The 15,441-nt window shown below is 34.3% G+C and overlaps 1 protein-coding gene across 3 annotated transcripts in view; it reads right to left on the bottom strand.

Annotated features, from left to right (window-relative positions):
• Window positions 1-15,441, bottom strand: part of SLC7A11 (solute carrier family 7 member 11) — a 77,048-nt gene that overhangs the window by 42,927 nt on the left and 18,680 nt on the right. For all 3 annotated transcript variants that reach the window (XM_077755975.1, XM_077755976.1, XM_077755974.1), the window contains exons 5-6: window positions 12,741-12,840; window positions 4,894-4,938 (exon numbers count right to left, since the gene is read on the bottom strand). In XM_077755975.1, the coding sequence (XP_077612101.1) occupies window positions 4,894-4,938; window positions 12,741-12,840 (145 nt within the window). The remainder of the gene's footprint in view (window positions 1-4,893; window positions 4,939-12,740; window positions 12,841-15,441) is intronic.

Genomic DNA, 15,441 nt, shown 5'->3' with positions numbered 1-15,441 from the left:
CTCTCTCTCTCCTAGAAATAAATAAAAAAAAAAAAACATTAAAAAAAAAGATAATTCTAACAATTCCTTATTGTTATTAATAAAGTGATGCCTCATTTTGCCAAAGAAATCTTTGTAATGGGTATAAATTCAATTTTATATATTAACTCAATTAGTATAAAATGAATGAATCATTTTTGAAAGATTCATTCAGCAAATACTTTTACAAATTAATTCTGCTTACTAATCCAGATTTTTCTCTATGCATTTATTTACAATGAGGTAATTTTCTTGGAAATTAGTTTATATACCTTAAGAACATATATTACTTGAGTATTTGTAAAATAAACTCTAGAAATATTCTAAGAATGCAGAGAACCTTGCTTTGTAATAAGAAAAAACACAACATTAGTGTAATCTACACATATATAGTCAAGACATTATATGCTATTTTCTAGCAACTGTTAAGTTAAAAAGCTATAAAGCATATAAAGATGATTTGTCTCTGATAGAAAACTGCATCCTTAAAATGTCAAAAATGCAAAATAGAAGACTTCAAATTAACCTTTAATGCTTTGTCGTGCAATTTAGCTATAGCACATTTAGGCAAGATTTTTAGATTGTTTTGTTTTGCTGTCTTTTCCTTTTATCAGGTTAACAATTTTACATGTCCTATAAGCAATGGGCTTTATGAAACAGTATAATGTTATTAATAAATGCCTTTACACTGGCTTAATACAAGTCAATAGGGATAAAAACATATATACTAAGAATTTAGAATGGCAACATTTGAACTGAATGTAAATAAGGTGATTATGGACCATTTTTGAGTCAGTCTGATCAATTAATTACACTGCCTTAAAGGTCTTTGGGCATTTTTCCCAGGCCAAGTTTCTTTTCTTCTAAGTTATCGTTGGTACAAGGTGTGATGACTTTCAGGCATCAATTAATATAAATTGGAAGCAGGCAAACTATTAATTAAACATGACACTCTGATTATTTAAACCTTCTATTAAAGTTGATTATTCAGACCATGTTGATAGCCTGTTCTTCAAAAATGACTGATGATATCAAGCTTTACTGACTTTCACCAAGTCTATTATTTCCAATTCTTCAAGACAGAAGGAATAAATGAAGTGAGAAGAACACACTGGAACAAGTCTAATAGATAGAGTGACTAACCTCAGACCCCCAAGGTCAAGGTAAAGCAATTCATTTCTTGACTTTCATCAACACAAGACATGATTTAATTAAAGATCAGGATTACAAACATTATACATCTCAATGATACGTTCTTTGTGCTGTGTAACTTGGTGAACAATGTTAGAATCCACTGTCATCACACAAGTAATGTCAAAAGGCAAAACTCATTATATTTGCAAATAAAAACACTGGTTTTTTAAAAACAAAACTACACATTAGTAATCATTTCTACTACCCATTTCATTTGATGGGGAGACATTGTAAAATTAAGAGATTCTTTGGGATTCTATCAACTTCATGGTACAAACTTTGGACATTTGTGCTCCTCAAAATACTATTTTTACTTTACAGAGTCAGCCATCATGCTATAGAAAATTATTAAAAGTAATATTTTTATATTATTACAAAAAGTTCAGTGATAATTACTGTCATTTTACATAAATATGTTAAATGGTTCTTAAAAGATTGCTACTCCCTCCCATAGATCCACAGCCATTCTTAGAGAAGAAAACATTATAAAAGGACATTGGGAACATTTTTAACATTATGATTGTAGTCATAATAGCAGAGATTTTTGCCCCAATTTTTAGGATTAGTGTTTTATAAGCATTAAAGAGAAACTGAGACCTAACAGAAGAAAGAAGTCATGAGCTAGTTATTGTGATTCCATTAATCTCTCAGTTTACCTCTCACTTGTTATAACACTTAGGGAGCTATTCTATAAGTCATGCTCATAACAGCAGTTCAGAAATTATTCCATAGAGTGATGTTAGGTAATTTGAAAAAATTGCCACTGAAATTAAATTCTAGGTAAAGGGCAGTCAGTTGTGATTATGAAATCTTATTCTACATTCTATATATTTTAAATCACATTGTTATTTTCAGTGATCTAAATTAATGATCACTTTTCTATTAGGTCACAATTGTAGCAAACTTTTATTGCCTAGGTGGAGGAGGATAGTAAAAGGTGTTGTATGTTCAGCTGATGATTCATTTCACCAGCTGCCAGAAAGTTACACGTTGCAGCACACCTGGACACATGCACCCGTGACTGATTGGGAAACACATTTATCTTGGCATGTCACAAAGGAGATGGAATTCTAATTATTCTTCCTTGTAACTAAAGATATTTTGGATCTGTATCTACCTACAAAATAATACAAATTACACATCTGGACGAGGTTCACATAATTTTACCATCTGTTCTCTATGTTCAACCATAAATATTTCCCAAATTGTTCCTTATGCAAAAAAAAAACAAAAAAAAACAAAAAACAAAACAAAAAAAAACGATTTCATTTTAAAAGACCTGGACTGATTGCCAACATTATAGGGAAATGTCATTTTTTAAAATTAAGACACTGAATAAGGTGCTTAAAACCTTGAATTTCTTTGGTTTGATAAACACATAGTACAAATTTAATCTTTACTTTCCATTAAGGGGATTTTGTGGATTTCTCATATTCTGATTTTGAGAAAATAAATTTGTTAGCTAAATTTTACACAGAATATTGCAGGCAAAAATTGAATTATTTGAGTACTCTGTATAACAGAACAAAAAGATGCCAGAGGTTTCCTTCTTTACCTTAAGTCTGAGCAGTTATTAATTATCTTGGCCCCAAATGCCACAGATTCTTACTTAATTTCTCCTGAGAATTTCCTTAGTTTCAGACCTTAAAATATCAAATAAAAAGTATTCTAGAAATATTTAATGAAGTTTGCAAAATCATAATTTCCAGAATATGAAAATATTTCATCTGGTATAACCAGTGATAATAAGTAAGACACTCAAGAAAGAGAGAGAGAGCATCCTTGAATGTATTCTTGTAGAATACATAAGAAATTCAGATCAGGGTAACTGTGGCATAAATAGGTTTAAAATATGTTCAATATACACAATAGTATTGTATACACAGCAAATAGAACTATACTTACACCGTTAAATACCATTACAGGAGAATGTGAACTATCTCTATGCCATTGATGTACCATATAATAAATGTTACATTATAGGTCACATCCACAAACCTACAGTTTGTGGGGTTTTTTTTCATAAGAAATATTTTCTGATACTTGTTTTTAGTAACTGAGCTCTTTAAAATGCTTTAAACTTAAAAGATTTAAACCATAGTAATCCCTTTTTCACAATGGAAATCCAATAAATATTTTACAAATATAAAACCCAGTAAGAACAGTCTTTTCTCTGTGTTGCCATTTACACACTTCTCAAAAATAGTAAAAATAAATAGGGCAATCTATTTATCTGTGTAATCAATAGATTTAGAGTCGTAAAGTGGTTTATAATTTCAAAGTAATGCTAGAAGATACTAGTTACTGGTAAACATGTGTCATAATTCCAGTTCTAAATATGAAGGTATTATCATAAATTTCTCATATTTCTCAATAAAATAAACTTTTCACACGTTTCAATTACATAATTACTTGCATAACAGTTGAATCAGATGGTATGAAATGTCATTTTAACCTCAGTTGCTGGTTTGTGTGTTCAAAATTCTGACAAACCTGGCACTTGGCCAGATCTAACTGGCTTACCATCCCCCAACAGACAGAAGTAGTACCAGAATTTCTCAGTCTACTTTAAAGTGAATGGTGAACACCTGAGCCTAGTCTCTGATGTGTAGGCAATTCACAGTGACTCATCTTTATATATGTTTTGTTTCTTGGAAGTCTTTCTCCCTTTTCCTTTCTTTTTTTTCATTCTTTCTCACTTTCTTCCCTCCAAAAAACACCTCCTCATCATTTGAGACTCTATATAGCTACATTCCCCCTGGACAGAGTTATGTATTTCCTCCTTTACTCTCTGTCAAATGAGTAAATAATCTATGATGGCATTATACTGTGTTACTTTCATTTGCTTACACATTTGACTAACTGACTAGACCATAAAATCTTAAATACAAGATTTATCATTATGTAAGAAGTTTCTACCACAATGGTTGAAACATGGTAGATGTATAATCAATGTCAGATAAATTAAATTATTTTATAATTCTATCCCTATCTTACACTGTACATCTTAATATTTCCCTCTTCTGCCCATATTTTATGTTACTTTGCTGTATAAAGTCAAATGCTTATATGCAAATCACAAAATTCATTTGCCTAAGTTCTGAGTTAAAAATAATTCATTTTAGGGATATTATACAAATCATCATCATATTATCTAATCATCATAAGTATTACCTAGGAACAAAAAGTAAAAGCAATCATCCAGCTACTAAAATTTATAAGTTCTTATAATATTCTACAGTCACATCTAGGCTTTCATAACTAATTGTTCATTAATTGCATTAGTCTCTATAATAGAATAGCTATGAAAAAACACATGAAGTATTAGAAATAATCAGTATTTGGAGCTCACGTTTTATGGAACATTTGTGGGCAGCTGAGAGTCCATGTGAAGTCATATGCAGGCTTTTATGAAACTGGTTACCTAAAATATAACTATATAAAAACTTTATACTTTCAGGTTATCAGATAATTTGGTGTTGAATGTGGAATTTAAAGTTATTTACATACAATCTATAATAAAGTCAAATAAGAAAATGGTGATGATGATGATGATGATGATGATGATAATGATAAAGTGAATGAGCCCACACTGAGGATCTTTATTAGGTCTACTTTTTCAGCTGTATAACCTTACAATTTATTCCTCATAAATATTTCAGAGTAATTATGGCCACTTACTTCTCAGGATTTTCCACTTCTTCAGTAACAAAGTTGAGATAAAACCTAAAAAGATATAAATGATTGGTATAAATTATAAAGGTATAAATTATCAATATATTTTATGACTATAAGCCAGTTTCAAATTTTAAACATCTACAGTCAAACTCAGTTTTATAAAAAGAATTACAAATAATTCTTTTAAGATGAAAATCTCCAATAATCAAAAGCCCCCATAAATTGTATTTCTTAGAAAGCCATATTTATTGAGTTATTTTTATTATTTTTTATTTTTTGCTTTTTAAATGTTTATTTATTTTGAGAGAGAGAGAGCAAGTGGGGGAGGAACAGAAGGAGAAAGGGAAAGAGAATCCCAAGCAGGCTCCACACTATGCTTGGAGCCTGACATAGGGCTCAATCTCATGATCGTGAGATCATGACCTGAGACAAAATCAAGAGTCAGGTGTTTAACCAACTGAGCTACCCAGGTGCCCCCATTATTGTTTTTATTTTTTAATATTTTCATAGAGGTATAACACATGAATATTTAAGTGCACAAATATTAATCTATAACTTGGTGAATTTTTACGTATTCATACACCCATGGAACCAACAAGATCAAGAGATAAAACATTCCTAGAACCCTAGATGTCTTTATTGCCTTTTCTAGTCAATATCATCTCTTCCATTCTCTTATAAAGGCAACCATTATTCTGACTTTTATCACCATTGCTAAGTTTTATTTGTTTCCTCACACTAGATTAATATTTGTCTGTGTTACTATTATACAATATTTATTCTTTTGTGTCTGGCTTTTTTTCTGGGCTTTATTTTTGTAAGCCTCACCCATGCTGTTGTATGTAGCAATAATTCATTATTTTTATTGATGTTTTTATTGTATTTTTGCACTATACATTCTACTGTTGATGGCTTTGGATTATTTCCAATTTAGAGCTATTAGGAAGAGATATCATAAATATGCCTAGACATGTTCTTTTGGGGACCAGACAATCATTTCTCTTCAGCATTTACTCAGAATATAACCACTGAGTCAACAAGTGGGTGTATGCTTACTGTCAAACTATTTTTTCCCATTTTTGCATTCCCAACAATATAGGAGATTACCATGTAGGGAAAACAAAGTGGAAAATCCACAGCATTTCTCCTCAAGGAGCTCATAGTTTATAGAATGGCCCCTAAAATAGTGCAACATAGCATAGGAGATGGTGCTGGAGCATGCACAGGACACCATGGGAGCTAAAGGCAAGGTCTAACCCAGACTGGCAGGTCAGGGAAAGTTATCTAGATAAAGCATCACCCAAGTGTGAGTTTTCACAAACGCTTAATGTCTGGCTCTACTGGAGTGGTGTAAGGATACTCCACACTGAGTATAGTAAATGAGCACAGGGGTGGAAGCCACAGTTTAGTATCTTGCAGCACCAAGTGTGTCAGGGGGTAATGAGAACAGAATTTAAGTCCCCGATGGCCTCTGGCTTCCAGGAATCCAGATTTTAGTAGTGGTGGCAGGTCAGTCAAAGCTTATAGGGCAAGAGAAGTATGACAACAGCATTTCTCAGTTTTGGAAACTGAAACACAAGAGGGCAAGTAGGAACCGACAATGGGATTAAAGATAATAGATTCTTAACCTGCACTTCTTCCTTTCAATTCACTGTTTTCTGGCATGTGTCCATCCAGGTACCTCAAGTCACAAGACGTATGAAGTTGATTTTTAGACACACTGTTAGTCATTACACTGTAAGTGGATAAGTAAAGGGAAGAACATTTTGGACACCTTTCCTGGGTCCTGAACACTTTCTGGATCCTGAACACTTTTCTAGGTCCCTTGCATGACAAAAAGTATTCTAGGCACAACATATTTCACTTTCAAGTTTCATAGGATTACAAATATTACCCTAAAGTTATGGCCCTAGAGAAATTCAGATACTTTCCCTCACTTTGTGACTCTACTCTCCCCACCCAGAAATGTCTACCACCTTACATCGTTGATGTCTTTTTCCAATCTAAAGGGATTGCTGGATACTCTTTAAAGCCCTTATAGTTCTTTTTTAAGGTTCTAAGATGTATGACTGAGGGAGACTCCATCTTCAAATAAGCAAATACAGATAATTAAATTGTGAAGATGGGAAAACTAAAAGATCATAATGGGAGAGCTAAACATACAAAGACAAAGATACTTCTACTTCTTCATTTTCATAGACTTAGGGCATTCTACAAAATAAAAAAAAAAGTCTTATTTTCAAAACACTCTTCTCTTATTCCATAGAAAGTAAAATAACCATTAATATAGGTACACAGAAGCTTAGGTCTATAAATATAAATCTTCTATAACCTAAAACCAAATAGCTAGAATATTAGCCCAACAGACTTTAAAGTATCTCATAGCTTAAAACAAAAATGAGAAAACCTGTCTTATCCCATCTTTATAAAAACCCGTCTAAATTCACAAGTAGAAAGTTGATGTTTAAGGGGCGCCTGGGTGGCTTAGTCGGTTAAGCGTCCGACTTTCGCTTAGGTCATGATCTCGCGGTTCGTGGGTTCGAGCCCCGCGTCGGGCTCTGTGCTGACTGCCGGCTCAGAGCCTGGAGCCTGTTTCAATCTGTGACTCCCTCTCTCTCTGACCCTTCCCTGCTCACGCTGTCTCTCTCTTTCTCTCCTAGAAATAAATAAAACATTTAAAAAATTAAAAAAAAAAAAGAAAGTTGATGTTTATGGTTGTTAAAAACTAGACAATAAGCTCAAAATGGAGTCACTTATGCTAAGCTCCACAACACCAAACCAAGGTAATTATAGTTTTGGCTCTCCCAGTAACAGAATTTTAAACCAATCAGCCAGGAATCACTAGATTAGCACTAGTTAGGTAATCTGCCTGATAAATTTCTGCCATTATTTAAATGAAAGTAACCTTGCAAAAGCCAGCTGCTTTTTTGCCTGCACTAACTTCTTTGTTCCTGCTCCCTTCTGCCTATAAAAGTCTTTCATTTTGTACAGTTCCTCTGAGCTTCATTCTATCTGCTAGATTAAATGCTGCCTGATTCAAATTGATTTTTGCCCAAATAAACTCTTAAAATTTTTAATATGTTTCAGTTTATCTTTTAACAAGGTTAAGACATCTAATATTTTAAGGACTATGTCTTAGGTAGAAACATTTGAATAGCTGACAGAACAGTAGCAATAAAGGCGATTTAAAAAGTTATCAGCCAAGGATATTTTTTTAATGACTAGAGAGTAAGTTTCTAAAAACAGAGGCTGCAGTTATACCAGGAAGGCAAGTAACAATCAATACTTATAGCTGGAATATGCACTCTGAGGGATTTCATGTGTTTGTTATAAGGCCAAAGCAATGGGAAGTACAGGAAGAACATGCAGGGGAAAAAAAGAAAATAAAAAAAAAATCCACCCCCAAATAAAACCACACACACACACACACACACACACACACACACACACACACACACAAACGTTTCCAGGGTTCTCATGTCAAAAATGTTCAGTTCCTTCTTAATAGTTGTTTTAGAAACTGGTGTTTTCCAACAGTGTTTACAACAAGAAAGGAAATATTTGTGGGGGGTGGGAGGGAGGCCACAATTTCAAATACTTGCCATAGCTCCAGAGAATAGAGGAAAGGAAAAGGCTTGGGGCAGGGTGGGGGAGCAAAGGAGAAAGTTTCTTATTTTGGTCCAAACATTCACATCCTGTGGGAAATACACCTTTATGCTCTCCTAGTTTCCAGAAATGAGTCCATAGCATTCTCCTTGCTTTACATCTCCTCGAGGCCTCTAGAGAATGTTCACAAGATCTATTGTTTCAGCTCTTCTATAATTGTGTATAAAAAGCACCACAAAGCTTTGAAAGCATTTCAGTACCTGACTATGTGAATTATTTTTTTAAAAAAGCTTATTCTATAGATTAGATTTGACACAATGGTACAAAATAATCCCAGCAGGTGCTTTAGAAAGACTAAATCCACTGAGGATAGGATTTAAAAGGGAGAAGAAAGACACCAAAAAACTTTCTATTACACAGTTAAAAAAAATCCCACCAAGCAATATTTAGCTTTGGATCAGGATATGGGACTGAAATTGGTTGAGTTCCCTTGGGTCACAAGGAAGACTGGCAGACCTATCTCTCTGAATGCAGACATTGGCAATGATATTAAAGTTGCTCTGACCCAACTCTGTGACCTGGCTGGGTTAATGATTTCTTTCCCCCTAATCATGTTTCTGTGAAGGAGTTTTCATCATTCTAAAAAGGTTCTGTACTCTTCATGGCCAAAAACATACTCTATTCAGACCCAAGGTTTGGCAGGGTCTTTTTCCTATTCACCATCTAGGAGCTGAATTGCTAACAGAGCAAGGCCTCTTGGACAACAAAGGTCTTGATGCTTTTACTTACACCCTAGGTGGTTGAGTTCTGATGACAGTGGCTGCTTCTGTCTGACTGATTTGCAATGCCCCCCACACTTTTTGTTTGCATCAAACGTTGTCACAGCAGCAGCACAGCTCATTTATAGTACCTCATTTATAATTCCACCACCTAGTCTTGTAATTATACTGTGAAAGACAGACAGAGGTCAGAGAGGCAGGATCACATTTGGGAAGGGAATAAATACCCCTCTCTGTGAACTCTTTTAGTCTCGAGCTTGTTCCATTTACAGACAGATATTAACTTTTCCTCTGGAACTCCGAACCGACAGACTGTTTCTTCTAAACACAGCTTCCTTTTTCTAAGACTGATGGCCATAGATTAACAACCAGATTATTTCTGCCTATCCACAAAGCAGCATTCAGGTGGCATAAAAACCTTGTTATAGAAATACAGTTACTTATCTGTCTCTCCACAAGCCACTTGTATCAGATAACATTCCATTTAAAATCTTGGCCTTAATTTCCAGTATGAGAATTGATCCCTTAAGAATATGAAAAAATCAACAGGTTTCTGTTCTTTAAAATAGGGAGTGGATATGAGGATTATATGGGTAAAAGTATAAACACAAGTTCATGTAAACCCCACTTTCCCTGTAAACAGAGAGCTGAAATAAATTTCTAGGCCCAAGATAGGGCCACTCAGTCCCCAAACACCAAATCCGGGATCTATATTTATTTCCTTGTTCCTCATTCATTTTCTACCTTTCTCTTCCTTGTTCCTTATTCTCTGAAAGAATTCTACAAAAGCCCCATCCTATAAAAGTTTCCCATCCTCCATCACGGTTTGCAGTTCTCTAGACTCTTGAAAGTAGAAACTGTCCACTTCACGATTTGCTAAATAAAGTTTATCTGTATCAGTTGTTTTTCTTAAATCGTTTTAACAAGAGGAACATGTTGGGTTCAACATCAATAAAATGAAATATTCAGATAGTAAGATAATTCGGTAATTCGAAATAAAAAGAGAGAAATGGAGAAATCGATCAGCTCTCAAAAGCATACAGAAGTGGAGAAGTTTGTTCTACATAAAACAGGCGACCTGAATATTTGGTTCTGGTAGTGGGAGAGTGAGTCGGGTAGAATAATTTTTTAAGATTCCGTGGGAACAGATGCATGGCACTCAGAGGCAAAAGAAACTTCATTCAATAGAATTAATCAAATCTCCCTTGTGACTATCTCCACATTCCACATTCCTGATTGAATATTGCTGGGCTCCCAACACTTGGCTCCAGCTGAAAGCTTCTGCTACTTCCCCACTTCGCTCTGGTCTCCGGGTTCCCCTCCCAGTAGCTTGGCTGCTGCCCCAGGGCACCAGAGCTTTGATCCAGGCTGAATAGCCATAGAAGAGTTCATTCTGCGACTAACCCTGTGATCACAACTCTGTTCTTCTCTCTGCCCAGCACCACATTGTGCTTTGGACAAAACTAAAAAGAATTCAAATATACTGTGAGGTTCAAGATTAACACTTACACACAATGGCTACAAGAATATTTCTTGAACATACAAATATTTTACACTATACTTAGAGTTACAATCTTCGAATGTCTTTCCAAAGCTAGGTTAAAATTTTAAGTTCCTATACCTTCCTGATTTTCCTCTAATCCTATATTTTCACAATTCAATGATATTGATATGGTAAACATTCCATTTATTTTGAAATACATCTGTATATTCCATGCACTAGCTGGAAGCTAAGAACCTAAAATTAAAGGAATGAAAGTAAATTTGATTTGCATTTGTAATACAATTATATAATTTTTGAGCTAGTGTGGTTTCCTGATACTATTTTTATGTTCATAGAACAGTCTCATACCCAAAGTTGTACAACTATTAGCTCCATAAATAATTAAAAAAGAGAGATTTTGCCACTAATTACTCCAAAACTGTGAAATTTAATTTTACTATAATGATTTTGATACTTAAACAATACTTTTCTGCCTAGTGGGCTTTCTTATAACAGTCACCTCAAGTGAATCTTAAAACAATAACATTTAATTAGTAAAAAATCCCTTTCTTATTCCTGAGTATTGTTATCCAAGGTATTAAATAAAGTCAGGCATAAATTAGAAACAAAGTTCTAATGCTTCAACCAGAATGGTTATCACAGTTGGAGATGTACAAAGGAAATGTAGTCATGGCATAGTGATTTTAATCATTATTGTTGCATTATTTGTTTTTCAAATGTGAAGGAAATGTTAAGGAATTTGTAAGAGCCTGTAAAATGTAAAAGATTATCTAGTATACTAAGTAGTATACCAATGTATACTAGTATACTAATGATTTCATGATCTTAGTTTTTTCTACCCTGCTTTAGAGTATCATTTTACCTCCTGGGAACATCTTACTTATTTCTATATCTGAATTATTTCATTCTCATGGGAAAGCAGAGAAAAATCAATTAAGCAGTATTCGAAAACAACCTTGGAGCTTTAACTGCAAGGCTGTTTGACAAGCAAGGAACTAATCTTTAATTTCTCATGGCACTATTATGTCCTCACTGATAACAGACTTATAAGTGATTTGTATTGGTTCTTAATGTCAGTGAGACCTAGTGCTCAGTCATAGACCCCAGCAGTTAAAACCAGAAATAGAAAAGACCATTTAACTCATGCTCTAACTAAAACCCATCGTGCTTATTTCTTATCACACTTTCTTGGGGCATTGACAAAGACATTTTGCAATGACCAGGACATTCTAACCACCAGACCAGAAAAGCCCTGATAGCAACGGAATGCCTAGAAGACCACACCCCACACGTCCCCATCACTACTCATGATCATGGACTGAATACATACCCAAGGTCCACTCTTTTGCACAGATGTCTCCAACCTCTCCCTATAAAATTCTAGGTTTCCTTCTTATGGGTGGAGAGGTAGATTGTGAAGCCTTAGCCTGTTACCTCCCCTGTCTGCCAGCACTCAAAACAAATTTCTTACTTTCTCTTTTCCAAACCTTCATTGCATTTGGCTTCTCTTGTGACAAGTTTATCCGAGTTTGTTCAGCAACAATGTTGGCAAGCTTAGCCAGGAGGTATACATTCGACTTGTCCAGCCCCCTCAGGAGTCACCGGGATGGAGCAGTTGGCCCTGGCAACACGCACTGGGGCTCACGCATTTGTTTCCTGACTTAATGGCTGTCACAGATCTTTCGCTAACATTAAGACCCACATTTGTTTGTTTTTTACAACATCAGGCTAAATCTAATAGGCACCTTGACTGAAAGATTCAGTTATGTTTACATTAAGTCAGATGCACAGTACTTGCCCTGGTGGAGGGAGCCACACCATCTTTCTCACTTCAAGTAAAATTAGATTGTGCTGGATTGTGGTTATTCACACTAAGCTAGCACCTTACCTGGCACTTAACCAAACTACTTGAAGGAATTGATGAACCATACAAACCACCAGATCTAGAGATATCAACTTACCAGCCAGCATATGCATACATTCCGTAATAAAAAGCCAGGGGCAACCCCATAATACTTGCATCTCTTCCTGAAAAGGCATCTTTAAAGTGTTGGGTTTGCCCTGCAATGATAATAAAAAGATTTAGGACTTTTCAAAGAATAAGCCATAAACATGGGGAAAGAAATGGGAGGGTTGGTGGATGAACTACACTGTTTCAGGTCCAGATTTCTCACTTCCTGCTCATTGCCAGATTTATCTATCAATAATGTATCCATTCTAGAGAAGGAGTGTCAAAAGTATATTGATCACCACTAACACTACTGCACATTTCTCTTCTAATAAAATTATAGCAAAGAGGAAGACAGCATTTAAAAAACATTTCTTTGTTTCAATGTACCTCTACTCTTTTAGTTTGAGCATGAAAGAAGACTAAAGAATACTTTGTAAGCTACAATTCATAGGAGTACAATACAATTCTTTTAAATGAAGATAATGTAATGCTGGTGTCAGGAAGAAAGAATTTCCTCTACCCTTCGATATCCTTCAAGCTGGACTAAGATTCAAATCTGTCATGAGACAGATTAACAGGAGAAAATCAAATTTAGCAGCCTACATATGGGGAATTTCCACAGACATGTAAATTCCAAAGGCAGTGAGACAATATGACACTTAAATGACTAAGAAGAGGGGTAGAATTCTGAGGATATAAAAGGGAGAAAGACCATTTGAAGGAAGTTAAAAGGAGATGTTTGGAAAGCAAACGTTGCCATGTTATGCAGATGAGTCTCTTAGGTAAAAAAGAATCTCTGTTAATAGCTCTCTTCCTGATATAAGCAGGTAGCTGAGGGGTAGGTAAAGAGTTTTTCCTGAATCTACTCGGTTTGGTTTGCTATTAACTCAAAATAATGTTCATGCCAAAGTGGCTCATATTGCTGGCAGACTGCCCTTGTCTTCTATACTTGGAAAGAAATATCCATAGGTCTAATCTCAATGCGGAGGTAGCAAAAAACCCAAGAACCACCTTCTCATATCATTTCACTTTCTTTCTTCTTTCTGTTTTCCACCTGTAATCCATTAGGCACCCACCATTGTTGGTAAACCCTGTGGACCAAATCTGGCCTTTCAAAGCTTCTGTGGCAAATAAAATTTTATTGGAGCACAGCCAGGCCCACTTGTTTGTGTATTAGGTTTGATATTACCAGTCTATGGCTGGTTTCACTCTGCAACAGCAGAATTGGATAGTTGTGACAGAGACTGGTATAGCACATAAAGTTGGAAATGTTTACTGTCTGGTCTTTATAGAGAAAGCCCACTAACCCTGTCTTAGAGAATGACATGGTCTCCTTTTACAAGCACTGAAAAGAAATGATAATAAATTTTAAAATAGATAAGTTTTAACAAATTGTGCATCAATGTATGGATTGAACACTTTAATTCTTAACATTTTTCCCTACTTTGTGAATCATACTGGGCCTTTTTCGGGTATACCTTTGGATAATTACAAAAAAAACCCCACCAAAATTCAGATTTATTTAGCCAATATTCAAAGTTAAACATAAAAAAGTCTCTTTCCAAAAAAAAAAAATATATATATATAGCAAATGAGATCACCCAAATGAGAAATTTGACTTTGTTTCAAAACTGGTCTTCACTTAAGTAAATAAAAGAAGGATGGGAGGATGATGTATGTGATTATGCCCCTCTCTCTTCACTCAAATCTCAATTGTTACCAGAGTTTCCCAGACAACAATATATATTCATATAATATGTATGAGCTTTGAGACCAAAAATGGAGAAAGTTGAATTGTATGCTAAGTAATTTTTCCCTCAAAGTATCCGGTTCCAAAACATAGTTCATTTAAAAAAAATGACACAGTGAATTTAGAAATGCCTGTTTTACTAAAACATTTCTGTGTCCTCATAGAAGAAAAATATAAATACTTGGACTCAGATAAAAATATCTATTAAATATTCTTTTTATCATGATCTGTTGTCTCCTTGGCCTAAGAAGATAATATTTAAGAGTACAGTACTGAATAATCAAGAAGGGAAACTAAACTTTGTTAAAGACCAGATCTTAAAGCATAAATCCTAAAAAATGTCATTTTGAAACTATTACAAAAGAGAGGCTTTTCTAAACTTCAGAAATATTTTGGCTGTATAACAGAGGTCTCAGGAATATGAAAGTCATAATATTCAAAGGAAAGTTTAACAAATCCTCATAAATAAATATAGAACATAGAACTATTTTCAGGATCTGATTAGAGTCAAAAGAAATGCACAATCTGTATTAGTAAAGTGTTTCTCTTCCTGGAGTTTCAAATTAATGTGAAAAAATATGTAGTTAAGTTAGAGAGAAAGAAAATCAACATTTTGTAGTAATAGAGTAAATATACTTGCTAAAAATGCTCTCTAAAATATTAAAATTTACTTTAAATGTGGTAATATTCTTATGAGATTTCTCTATTAGGTGAACTATAAGAGGAAGCCTGTTCACATTAAGCATAGATAGTATAAGTATTAATTAAAAGATCATTCTAAGTGTCGAAAAAGATCCAAAAAATACAATATGACCTCTGCTCTTAAGGAATTTACAGTAAAATACCCTTTGGAAAACCTCACCTCATCTCACATATATATATCAATAAGTGGTAAAAAAAAATGACTACAGTCTTATATTACACTAAAAAGGAAAAAAAAATCTTAGTTTTAAAGAATAGT

Source organism: Crocuta crocuta, unplaced genomic scaffold (assembly GCF_008692635.1).
Source record: "Crocuta crocuta isolate KB4526 unplaced genomic scaffold, BGI_CrCroc_1.0 scaffold112, whole genome shotgun sequence".
Taxonomy (NCBI): Eukaryota; Metazoa; Chordata; class Mammalia; order Carnivora; family Hyaenidae; genus Crocuta; species Crocuta crocuta.
Note: the sequence above shows the minus strand (reverse complement) of the source record. Positions and strands in the feature narration are given on the sequence as shown.